Below are 12,770 nucleotides of genomic sequence, written 5' to 3'. Positions count from 1 at the left end.
CAAAGTTTGTGGTTACTATTCAATTCTTACATAATCACACTGGTTCCCCTTTCCTCCTCCTTTGCCCCAATTTCACCCCCTTGATCAGGTGCTCTAATGACATTAATATCATTATCAACTAAGAATTGTTTAGGTTTAGTACTCTGCATTGCCATTTCAATTAATCTGTGTGTGTTGGGGTAACATCCTCAGCCTTAAAGAAATGATACAACTTCCAGAGTTTCCTCTGGTCACCCTGTTTCTCAATGGAAAGATTTGAGGCAAAGAATTCCCTTTTTAAATCAAGGCTTGACATCTGCACAACCTCAGTTTTCGTCAATGTTAAAGAAACTAAATTCTCTTCCCTTAAAAAAACCCAGGGCAGGAAGTTTCTCAAATAAAAAAAAAAAGATTGACATTTATAGAAAACAATTTTAATTAAAGACAGGGGACAGTAACAGTGAATATAAAACATAAAATTCAATACGCAGGCAAGGAAAAAACCAAGTAGAGAGCCGAAGGGATCTCCACTGATAACAATTAATACAAATATGGCCAGAAGTACATGCCTAGCTCTTGTCCCCAGCATCTTATAAACACAGGCACACACAACATGCATCTACTCACATCCAAATATCCACCCCTCCACATACAGAGGTGCACATACCTGTACTCAGCCCTTTATCCCGGTCTGCCTCGTTCTAGGTTTGTGAAAGAAAACTTTCTGTCTAAGCAATTCACAAGGGCTTTAAAATTCCAGTGTGCACTGTCTTCCCCCTATGGGTTTTCAGTAGCTGTGGGATTAAGGGCCATTTACTTCCTAGGGTAGATTGCAAACAGGCAATCAAGGCTTCCCTGGCTTCCCCCTCCAATGTCCACTTATCAGGTTCAGACCTTCCCAGCCATGGAAACTTGGCTGTTGCTTTAAGGATGTTTCATACTTCAGGTCGGTAGAAATCAAAAGGAAATCCTGAAAAGGAGGCAACAACAAAGATAATGTCAAACTTTGGGCACATCTGGCTTTGCCTGGGGATTGAGGGAGAGACCGTTTCTTTATCAGGCCCCACTGTTTCAAGTCCTCCTCTACCCTGTCCCTCTTTGTGACAGCCCAAGACATAGGAACAGGCCATTTTGGACTACTGTCACCTGATGTGACTTAAGCAATTGTAGAAGGTTGGGGAGGGAGACAGGGAGGTAAAAGGGAGTGTGAGGTCCTGTATAGGATTGGAGAACTCCTTCAGAAACTTATTTCCACCTCTCCAAACAAAACAATGCCAAAAAGGAGTGGGGGAGGAAAGTATTCTGAAGTTAGTTAATAATGATTGACTTAGGAAACAGCTCTCAGATCTCTGAACCCAGCAGAGGATGTTTAGTTTAGGGGAAAGTCAACTGACTGGGAGAATCCGAAGAGCCAGTCTGATTCTAGCCATGCCCTTTCCAGCTATATGAGCCACTTCACTTCTCTGAGCCTTACTTTCCTCATCTGTAAAATGGGACTAATAATCCTAGCCTTAAAGTGTGTCTTACGGAGTAAATAAAATAAAGGATGTTACAGAGCATTTTTTGTACTGTGGAGTGAGTACATTTGGCTGCTAAGTGAAATTGGACTTAGTCTAATTTTTAAACTCAAGCTTAAATGCTTTTTATTGTTAATTGCAAGCTTTAAGAAAATTAAAATAAAATTTTAATTTTATAAAATTGTTTATAAAATTCCTCGGGCTGGGAGAAAACGAAGCAGAACAAAATAAAACAAAAAAGGTAAGACAGGAGGAGGCTTATTCTATTATGTAAGAAATGGGTCTGTTAAAAGGAGACTCGCATTCTTACCTCCAGAACTTCAATGTCTGAGTTGACGAATGAGATATTGTGTGTGTTGGGCAGAGAAAATCCTTGCTGCAATTTTGCTAAAATATAGAACAAGATGTACAACAATTGGGCACAGGCACAGAAGTTTTGGCAAACTTTTTAATAAGAGACTAACAAGCAGCTTTTTAACAATTTATCTTTTCATCCTTCTGGTTCCATATTTTCATTCTCTCTGATATGTTGCTAGCATTTGCCTGGGAGAACTGTTAAGTAATCTGTGTTTAGTAAAAATGCATCTGCAATGATGTGCATTTGGGCAGCAGAAAAATGCTGTCCGTTTTCAACTCGCCCAATTTGTATTTGGAAATACCTAATTAGTGGGTCCTGAGAACATTTTGGTGTCTAATATAAAAAATATTTTATCCATGCCAAACTGCAGATGCTGTAGTTTGTGAACAACTGCAGTGTAGGGAGGAGGCCCAGGACTGTCATTCATTAAAACTGTGTCTGTTCAGATAGTGGTCCTTGCATATGAATCCCATAGCTACTCCCTAGGGAAAATATTCTCATTTCTGTTTGACTCGAAGGAGACTTTACTGCCTAAGGAGACTTATTTCAAACTCCTAACCTCAACCAGAGTTAGCCATTCTTGCTGAGTCTGCAAATAGAGTCACTGAAAAGGTTTGGATGGAATAACTAATTCACAACCATATCGTTGATGGTATAAACTTTGTAAATTCTGGCTTTGGCCTGGATTCATAATAATACTCTAGAAATACAGGCTTCGGGGTGGAAAGTCCCAAACAATCCCCAACATTTAGTCAATATCAGAGTCATGTCATTTCCCATGAATCCCTTACCATTGGCCAGTGGGAGGACTCCAAAGTGAAGAATGGAGGACAGAATATTCTCAAATCTCAAGACCTAAAATGAAAGAGGAAACGGAATCATTTTGAATGTACCATGCCTGTTTTGGACATGCACTTTCCCAGAACTTTTCAGGACAGAAAGCAATAATTAGAATATCCCTATAGGGATATACTAGCTTTGTGGGAAACCATATTATAGGGTTTCCTAACTTCTCCCCCCTTGAGGATGGACACTTCAGCTTCCCTCTACACCAGATCTTCCTAATAGCAAATGCAGAGGGACCACACAGTGGCAGCAAATGTGGCAGCTTAGATATCCACCAATTAAGACAATCAAGAACAACTAGTAGATTTCTCAATCGGCAGTCTTCCCTTTATGTTTTGGGAACTTCAGCCACAGGAGTTCCTTTGCATTATATTTTGTGCTGAAGTTAACTGTGTCACCAGAACACCCAATTTATCTTTAATAAACTGTAGTAGTAGTATAAACTAAACAAAGTGTTTGTTCCTGGGTAGATTCACATGTTAAAAATAAGTGGGCTATGATAAACATCAATTCATTCAATTAATCCTTCTTGAGCATCCTATTTGCTTAGCAATAATAAGAACCTTTTTGCAGCCTAACAAGAGTGGCTCTGAAGCCAGATCTTCTAGGTTTCCATCGTGTTTTACCACTTACTAATTGTGTAATGTTTAGAAAGTTACTTAACCTTTCTGTGCCTCAGTTTTCTCGATTGTAAAATGAAGATAATACTACTAATCTCATAGGATTAAACAGGTTAATATTATGTAAAATGCCTGGTAGATATGAGGGTACTCCAAAGGGTTCATGAAAAGATTCAGATTGTCTTTTAACTCTATTTTTCCACAAACTTCTGGAAGTACCCTTGTACCATTGTCATGTTTTCAGAAATGTCACGGTTAGCACGTTCTGCTGTTGATACTAAGCAGTTTATTTATTTATTTATTTATTTCTCCTGTCTTTTTCATGACCAGCACTCAGCCAGTGAGTGCACCGGCCATTCCTATATAGGATCCGAGCCCGCGGTGGGAGCGTCGCCGTGCTCCCAGTGCTACACTCTCCAAAGTGCGCCACGGGTTCGGCCCAGATACTAAGCAGTTTAACTGGGTCTTCCTGGAAGGCTTGGACTCAATTTGCCTCCTCTCTGGACTCAGGAAATACTATTTATGTGAGAGTCAGCTATGCATTCTCATTGCCTACAGTCTATCACCCACCAAATAACTGTAACACAGGAGGGCTAACCAACAGTGCATGAGATAATACTGGTATTTTAGATCTCGATGTCTGGCATGCAAGATATGACTTATTTTCCAGCTTATTGTCACTATTGCTTCCCAACCTGAAAATCAGGATGCTTCTCTAAAATTAAACAAACAAACATACGTACACACATCTTGTATGGCCTTCGGGCTAAATAATCTGACTTCTTGGCTATTTTCCCCAGATCTATTCCTATCTTATAGCTGTTTCTGTTGAACATGGTAATACTTAAATTCAGTCCTTACCAAGTCCCAGGCACTGCCTTCTGAGAGGTTAAGTGACTTGTCCAAGGTCACACAGCCAGTGATAGTTCACTCTTGTAGCTTGGCCTCAGAGTTTATGTGTGCAATTATTATGGTATACTGTCCCTCAAGATAGGAGTGGCAATAACTGAAGTAATTGTTATAAATATAAAAACAATAGCCACTGTTTATTTAATACTTACCATGTGCCCAACGTGCTCGGTAAATTTCATATATAATCTCGGCTAATCCTCTCGATAACTCCAAGGTTGTAATCCCAACCTCTCTACCTACTCATCCTGACTATTCTGATTTATTTCTCTCTATAGTATTTTTTAGCACATAACAATACATATTTGTTTGTTGTATGCAACCTTTACCCTGTCACACACACATGTGCACACTCAGATGTACTCTAGAACAGGGTTTCCCAACAGTGGCACTACTGACATTTTGGAATGGATAATTCTTTATTGTGGGGGGCTATCTTGTGCACTGTGGAATGTTTAGCAGCACCTCTGGCCTCAACCCATTAAGTGCCTACAGCATCCCCTCTGCCACCCCAGGACATGACAACCAAAAATGTCTTCAGACATTGCCAAATGTTTCTGGGGGGCTAAACTGACCTTAGGTGAGAACCACTGTTCTAGAATATAAGTGCCATAAGGATAGGGACTTTATCTGTTTTGTCTAGAATAATAATGAAGCAGTGATTTGGCTGATCTTTCTGAAGCATGGGGAAAGAGTTTCCAAGTCACATGCTGGGGTGTCCTCTTCCAATCAGGAAGTCACCAAGTTGGGCCCTTTCCCCCACCGCCAGCCATCCTTGACCTACTTTTAGGAGGTAGGTAGAAAGTGTGTAAAGAGCAAATCTAATCATGGTTTAATAATTTACATATAGCCTCTTCCTTTGGGATTCTGGACTATAAGTTTAATTCTAGAGGATTATTTTATGGAGTAAATTAAGTCTCCCCAAGAATGCCTATTTTTTCAGCATTTACATGTCTTAACAGTCTTTTGAGTTCTTTTAAAAATCTTTCTGTATAAACAAAAGTAAATTAGAGAATTCCTCTCTTGTTTAATGGTTAATGGGCTCACTAGATAAGCAGCTACATGCAGAATTTCGAAGTTACAACCTGCAGTCACGGAAAACAAACTACAGGCATAGAAAACAATCAGCCCACTACTATATGGAAGATTTCTTATTCTTCTGTCAGAAGGAACCCTGAAAACTCTGATTCCTACCTCAATATTGCTGCGATTGGACTCCGGCAAAGAGAGGCGGAATCTAAAGGAAACAAGAAAAGTTAAAGGAGGGATAGATTTAAAAACAACAAAGTTAGTAGAAAGAAACAAAAAAAGGGGGTTTTTTTTTGTGTTTTTTTTTTTGGTTCAAAAAGTCACTATTTGAAAAAAACACACACAAACAACCTTGGGAAGACATAGAGTTCTATTACATCTTTTACCCCTACATTTTACTACTTAAAAAATAGAGCAGGACAAGCAGAAGGCTTGGATTTGTAACCAGGGTGGGTTTCCCAAGTGCATTCGCTATTTGGGACTTACTGCTGTCAACATGGAATGCAGAACAATCTTAAGAAACAGTTTTCAGGTCTTCTGGCTCTGAACTTAACTGTATCACTTCCCTGCGCCTTGTTATAGTCCCAGTCTACTTGACTGTAAATCCTATGCTCAGTCTAGGCTACCCTCCTCAGAAGGCTGTATTATCCGTACCATTTTTTTCAGCTGTGCTATCATGGCACATACGGGAAACATTAGCTAAGAGAACTGTCAGATGTGAAAGGTAGTGCAGTATAATTGTTAGCAGAATGCCTGAGTTCGAATCCCATTTCTACCTCTTACTAACTCTGTAGACTTATCTAATCTCTCTGGATCCTACTTTTCTCGACTGTAAAATATAAATAAGAATAGTATCTGCCTAATGGGCCATAGTGAAAATTGAATGAGATAATGCACATAAAATGCTTAGAACTGTGCCTAGCATATCCTTACCACTCTAAAAATGTTAGTCATTTTTATTACAAGGAGAAATGCTAACATCTAGGCCAGAATATAATGTCTTTGATATTCTTTGTCAAATACCAACAGAGGGCTGGCCCGCAGCTCACTCAGGAGAGTGTGGTGCTGATAACACCAAGGCCACGGGTTCGGATCCTATATAGGTATGGCTGGTTAGCTCACTGGCTGAGCGTGGTGCTGACAACACCAAGCCAAGGGTTGAGATCCCCTTACCGGTCATCTTTAAAACAAACAAACAAAAAAACAAAAAAACCCCCCAAATACCAACAGAGCACTTGCTGTAGGTCCAGGGAGCAGGGAGTCCTCCCACCCCTTCAACTTGGCAAGGCGGGTGACAGTGTGTCCTCATGCTTGATATTTTATGGGGATTTTCATAACAGAGCTAAAGGTCAACATTCCCACTTTCCCAATTTTGCCAAGGGCTGATCGATAGGCAGTTCTCCCACTATGCATGCTTGATTGTCTATGCAATAGTAATAGGAAATGGTACTCAATAGGGAGGACCCTTTTATTTTACAGGTGGGGAAACTGAAGTCTAAAGAGGGGAAATATTATCGGTAGATTTGGGAATGCAACTCAGATCTCTTGATGTCCATCCTAGAGCTCCCTTCCATTAAAGGGTGTTGCCTCATCTGGCTTTCTCCTTTAGCCTTCTATGGCTCATTTTTGCCCAGGTTTAGAGCCTCATTTCTGCTTCAGCCTTCTTCTTCTTCTTTTTTTCCCCCACATTTAAAAGGACATATCGGGTTTGTCAGACATGGTTGCAGAGGCAGCGGAGTGAGGCGTGAGAGCAAGAGGAACGGGGGCTGCGCAGTGGCCATTGCTGAGTCCCAGCCTTCTAATGAATCTCCCTGTCTCTAGTCTTGATCCTGTCCAACCCACTTTCCACACCATCCCCAGAGGAGCTATATTATGGGTATGTCTGATGAGGACACCCTCCTGATTAAAGTTCTTTAATGGCTTGCAATAAAGTCCAAGTAACTTATGAGTATATGGCATAGGAGGCTTCCTGTACCCGCTCCCAGGCGTCCCTTTGCCTTCATCTCTTCATTCTCTACCTTGAACTTTATCCTTAGTAATCCCGACCTGTTCAGTGCTATGCTGTTTTATTTATTAGGCTGTGTAGACCTTTGGTAAAAAAATGTATTGGCTTCAAAACACATACCAAAAATTCTGAAAAATTAAAATTAATAAATGTCTACAAAAAGTAACATGATGGCCACCAGTCATTCAACTCAATCCCACTCATAGATATAAATTATATTTAAACTGGAGTGCATTTGAATATATGCAATATATTATGGGCTGGAGTCCCCAAATATCAGAGTGGCTAAGGCCAAAGAAGATCTTAAACAGCTGAGAGGTATTTCCTTGCACAGTCCTGATATCTCAGGACTCTGTGCCCTAGCTCATGCTGTTCCCTCTTTCTGGACTTGCCCTTTTCCTCTCTCTTTGACTGATTAACTCCTTTTAATTGCTCAATATTTAATTCAGGTGTTATCTTCCAAGAATATTTCTATTACTACATTTAAAGAGCAGATATTAAATTTTTTTTTTAATAGCAGATATTCACAAGAAGAGGCACTTTTGTTTGTTATCAGCTGATATCATGTTAGTATGAGTTAGGCTTTGAGATTGCTTTAAAGTGACAAGTAAGAATAAAAACCAGAAAGACAGTTATGTTTGGCAAGGATCAGAGTGACACTGAGGCCCAAATTGATCTCAGTGGAAAGTGAGGACCAGGATCCACAGGGCATCTTAGAAGGCACGAGTGAGGAACTGTGAGGGGGAATGCCTCCCCCTGGTCACACCGACTCTGATGAAGCGCAAACCTATTCCAGCTTAGAAATTCAGCCTACATAACGGTGGAACACACCTGTGAGTTTCCTTTCTTTTCTTGCATCACAAGCCCAAGCTATGCTTGGCCACCTCAGGACGGCCTGCTATGGGTGAGCTTGCCTGGGGTTTCCCACGAGCCAGACTATCCTTTCTTCTTATGGCCATCTTACTTCTGATTCTTTTCTAGTTCTCCTAATTCCTTACACTTACCAGGTTTACTAATGGACAATTTTCACTAACTGCAGAGAAACAGGTGGAGCAAGGAGCAAACGCTCGCTGCCCCTATTCTGAAAAACAAAAAAGTTCAACTTTGGCCACTAGGGGGCACAACACTTCAGTCCTTTGAGACTTCATCCTCTACCAGGCCCCTCACTTCTTATTTAAAGCCCTGCTACTAGGAATGAATTTTTACTACAGAACCACAGAGCCATTGTGGAGAAAAGGAGCTCAAATAGCCCTACCTAGCAGACATATAAAAGTACAACCTATTTTAAAATTTTTAGAGAAGGTTTATTGTTCTGATTGAAAAACCAAGCTAAAGTGCAAACTCTTAAGAATGGCAAAAGGCTCATCACGATGTGGGTCAGTATAATAAATATGACATTATGAATGTCAAGTGTCACGGCACAAAGTCATTCTTCCAACCCTGTGTCCATGGCAGACACTGAAAATTAGTCCCAATACTCGATACCCTATGAACTCCTATGTATGTCTTTGCCCTGTGACTATGAATTCCTTGAGGGTGGAGATACAGTCTCAATTTTCTTTGTGTTCCTAGGATTGAGTACAGATCTTGGCCCATTTAGGCACTTAGTGTTCATTCATTTATTGATTAATCCATCCAGCAGATATCATTGAACACCTAATAGGGATCAGTACTGGGAGGTACTAGTGTGAACAAAACCAGTCACAGCCACTGTTCTCACATAGCTTCCAGCCAGCAGGGAGGCACATATTAATCAAACAATCCCACTGGTTAGGGTTTAATTAAAAATTGAGATAAATGCTCTGAAGGAAAGAAATAAGTTCATTGAGTCCAATGACAAAGGAATTTGACCTAAGATGTAGATGTAGGAAGGTTTCCAAAAAGGGGTCCTTGAGTAGAAATATGGAGGATGAGTAGATGAGTAGGATTCACAAGGCAAAATGGGGAATGGAAAGGGACGGGGACCAGGCAGAGGTTATAAAAGTCCCGTGGAGGGTACGAGAGCTGGGGGAAAGAATAGCAAGATGCTGCTGGGGAGGTGGATGGAGGCTGACCAGGCTGAGTGTCTCAGGCCATCTTAGGATTTTGATCTTTATCCTAAGAGCAAGGAACCCCATGTAGGTTTTAAAGAAGAGAGATGATGTCTATGTTTTGTAAAGATCACTCTGGCTGCAGTATGGGTAAAAGACTGGCAGGCCAAGAGGTTCCCCAGGTGCTTATTCTATGCTCAGTAATGTGCTAGGCAATGTGAAGAATTTCATTTATATCTGTCATTATGTGGGAGGGAGAGAAGTCGTATATGCAGGAAGCAACGAGAGAACAATACAAAGCAGTGTGCATTCACACAGACTTGCTGCAGGAATTCTGAAAAGGTGTGAAGAGGTGAAGAAACCAGCATGGGCTAGAGGTGAGTGTGTGTGTGTGTGTGTGTGTGTGTGTGTGTGTGTGTGTGTGTGTGTGTGTGTCTGATATGGGGGATGTCTTGTGGGAAAAATAAATTGCTCCTTGAGAGAAGCACTCTGTACACATCTCTAGCACATCCTTAGCACCCAGCATTGTAATTGCCTGTTAATCCAGTGTTTCTCCCACCAGACTGTAGGCCTGGATGTAGGAACCACTGTCTTCTCTACTCTCTGTATTAAGAACAGTGCAGGGCCCATTATAGGTGCTAAATAAATTCTTACTGAAAGGATGCACGAATAAATGAACAGAAAAAGGAGATGGGTGGATGAGTGTTTGTTGGAATTGGGGTCACTCTGAAGGTGAGCCAGTCTAAAACAGTATATTCATTTTAGGGAGCTTTGGCAGACGAGGTTGGCTGACTTAAGAGGTAGGACTGGTAGATAAAGAGCTTGCAAACCCCAGGCTGTGGATTTCATCCAACAATGAAAGGTTTTGAGTGGAGAAATATGTCAAAGCCATTCCACTATTAAAGAACCGTCTTGATGAGTAAGAGCTTCCCCAGGTTTTAACTCCATTGCCTCCTGCAGCTGGGAAATTTCTGGGAGAAGGATCCAATTGGGGTTTCCTCCTCTGATGGGGGCCACCCCACTGTGGCATTCTTCTGCTCTGGCTCCAATAGTAGCTCAAACAAAGCGTTCGGATGGGGTCATCCCAGGTGCTGAGTTTGAGATTCACTGACCTGTTTAAAGTATCATTCCAACAGAAACTGAATCCATTCTGCCTGGACCTGTTTTCTTTTCTAGGTTTCTCTCCAGATGGCTCATGCTGGGAAATGTTTATCTGCCCAAGCTGTGAGGAGTGGAGTTGGGTAGTGATTCCATCTGCTTATAGTCAGCTACATTGGCATTCTCTGACTATGTTGCTTGGGAGGGGTTGTAAGGGGTGTGTGTGTGTGTATGTTGATGGTAATGGTGTGAGGTCCAGAGTTTGGGATCATCCAAAGCCTCAATCAATGCAATATCAAAAAAAATGTTCCAAAGTTCTAAATGGGTCAATGATGGGGGGGAGGGGGGAGGGAGGAGGGAGGGAGGTTTTGGTGATGGGCAACAATAATCAGCCACAATGTATATCGACATAATAAAATTAAAAAATAAAAAATAAAAATAAATAAAGGAATAGCATGAGGAAGATGTGGTGGTGGTAGAGTAGTTCTCTATATCGATGGAGGTGATGGTTCCATAGGTATACTCATGTGAACAAATTACATAGAATTATATACACATTGTTGTACCAATGTCAATTTCCTAATTTTGATATTGTACTATAGTTATGTAAGATATAATCATTGGGAGAAAATGGACGAAGGATACACTGGATCTTTGTATTGTCTTTGCAAAATTCTGTGAATCTATAATTATTTCCAAATAACAAGTGAGAAAAAAAATAATAATAACAATAATAATAATAATCCCTAAGTCCAAAAAAAAAAAATGGTTCAATGATAATGTACATTTGATTGCCTTGAGGTTTGCATGTGATTGAAAAGAGGTGGGAGGGTGTTAGAATTATGTCATCTGGACAGGGACCAATAAAGGGAAAGTGTTGTTTAACTTGGCTTCTGAATTAATCTAAAACATGTCTACTGTATGGACCAGCCCGTGCTGAGGTTGCCTCTAAATGGAACTGTGTTTGGGATAAAAGTCTCAGTTGTAGGTACAACAATGAAGATCTGGTTTATGAGTTCGAGGGCCAGCTCCACAGCTTTTAAGACCATCCTGACTTGCCATGTGTCTCGGGATCAATTTCTCCCTCTTATTTGGTGAAATTTTTATCCTAGGATGGGGAAAGAGAATTAAATACTACTACTAATAGTAATAAATGTTTTTTGAGCCATGACTGTATACTGGGTGTTGTGCTAAGTGATTCACATACATTGTCTCATCTACCCATACAACAACCCTACAGAGAGGTGCTCTGTTTTGCTGATGAGGAAACTGATACTCAAAGAGATTAAGTAACTCGCTCAAGGTCACACAGCTATCAAGTGACTGAGGTAGAATCCAAATCTGGATATGCCTGACTCCAGAGACTGTACTCTTCAGTATACCTTCCCAAAGAGTTCAAGTTGACTAGAACTCCTAACTTTTGCTTTCTTTATCATTTCTTCCACTTGATTCCTTAAGAAAACGAGGAAAGAGCTGTGTGCTTTTTCCATTTCAAGACACCCAGTTCCAGCATTTTCTTTTTCTTCTATCAGTAAAGACTTAATATTGAGAAAGGACATGCTGTCTGTTTGGATTTAGCGTGACTCTGTGCTCATGGGTTTCCTCTTCCTGGCAAGCGTATTTATATCCTATGTCTTAGGTCTAAGTATCATTTCCTAAATCTTAGCTTTTCACTACATTAAAGGCAGTATAAGTATAATGTGAAAGTTAACACTCATGGCTTTGAAAGCAGACTCACCCACATTCAAGTTCTGGCTCAGCCATTCATTAGCTCTGTGACCGTGAGTAAGTTATTTAATCTCTATAAACCATAAAGTGGGGATCCTATACCTACTTCCAGGACTGTTCATTCAGTCTACAGACACTTACTGAGCACTGTGTCAGGCTCTGGAGGTACAGAGTTGTAAGGTTTAAATGAAATAATACAGGTGCTGTGCTTGGCACAGGACCTAGTAGATGATAAAGGATCAATAATGAAGAGTAGTCACAAATTGTAGAATTTACGGCAGTTTCCCTCACAGACGTCACTGGGCAGGGGACAGGGGAGTGAGGCATATTCTGAATAGGGGACTGTTGAGAAATGACGTTGCACAATTGAGTACCTCCTTCCCTGGCTGAGGCTAAGCCCAAATTTCAAATAATAGTCATGGCCAACATATCTTGAGCACTTAACATACACTTTACATGTATTAACTCACATATTCCTCACAACCACCTCCTGAAGAAGGTTTTATTACATCATCATTTTATAGAGGGGAAGATGGAGACTCGGAGAGGTTAAGTAACTTGGCTGAGACCCCACAGCTAATAAATAGCAGGGCTAGCATCTGAACCCAGCTAGTCTGATTCCAAAGCCCCTGATTTCACCTCCTGTCTAAA

The 12,770-nt window shown here is 40.8% G+C and overlaps 1 protein-coding gene across 1 annotated transcript in view; it reads right to left on the bottom strand.

Annotated features, from left to right (window-relative positions):
* Window positions 1-433: 433 nt before the first annotated feature.
* Window positions 434-12,770, bottom strand: part of BPIFC (BPI fold containing family C) — a 41,308-nt gene continuing 28,971 nt past the window's right edge. The window contains exons 12-15 of the mRNA XM_063076193.1: window positions 5,424-5,466; window positions 2,646-2,709; window positions 1,807-1,883; window positions 434-949 (exon numbers count right to left, since the gene is read on the bottom strand). Of these exons, the coding sequence (XP_062932263.1) occupies window positions 824-949; window positions 1,807-1,883; window positions 2,646-2,709; window positions 5,424-5,466 (310 nt within the window). The 3' untranslated portion in view covers window positions 434-823. The remainder of the gene's footprint in view (window positions 950-1,806; window positions 1,884-2,645; window positions 2,710-5,423; window positions 5,467-12,770) is intronic.

This window comes from Cynocephalus volans, chromosome 12 (assembly GCF_027409185.1).
Source record: "Cynocephalus volans isolate mCynVol1 chromosome 12, mCynVol1.pri, whole genome shotgun sequence".
Lineage (NCBI taxonomy): Eukaryota > Metazoa > Chordata > Mammalia > Dermoptera > Cynocephalidae > Cynocephalus > Cynocephalus volans.
The sequence above is the reverse complement of the archived record's forward strand: the minus strand, read 5'-3'. Positions and strand labels throughout refer to the sequence as shown.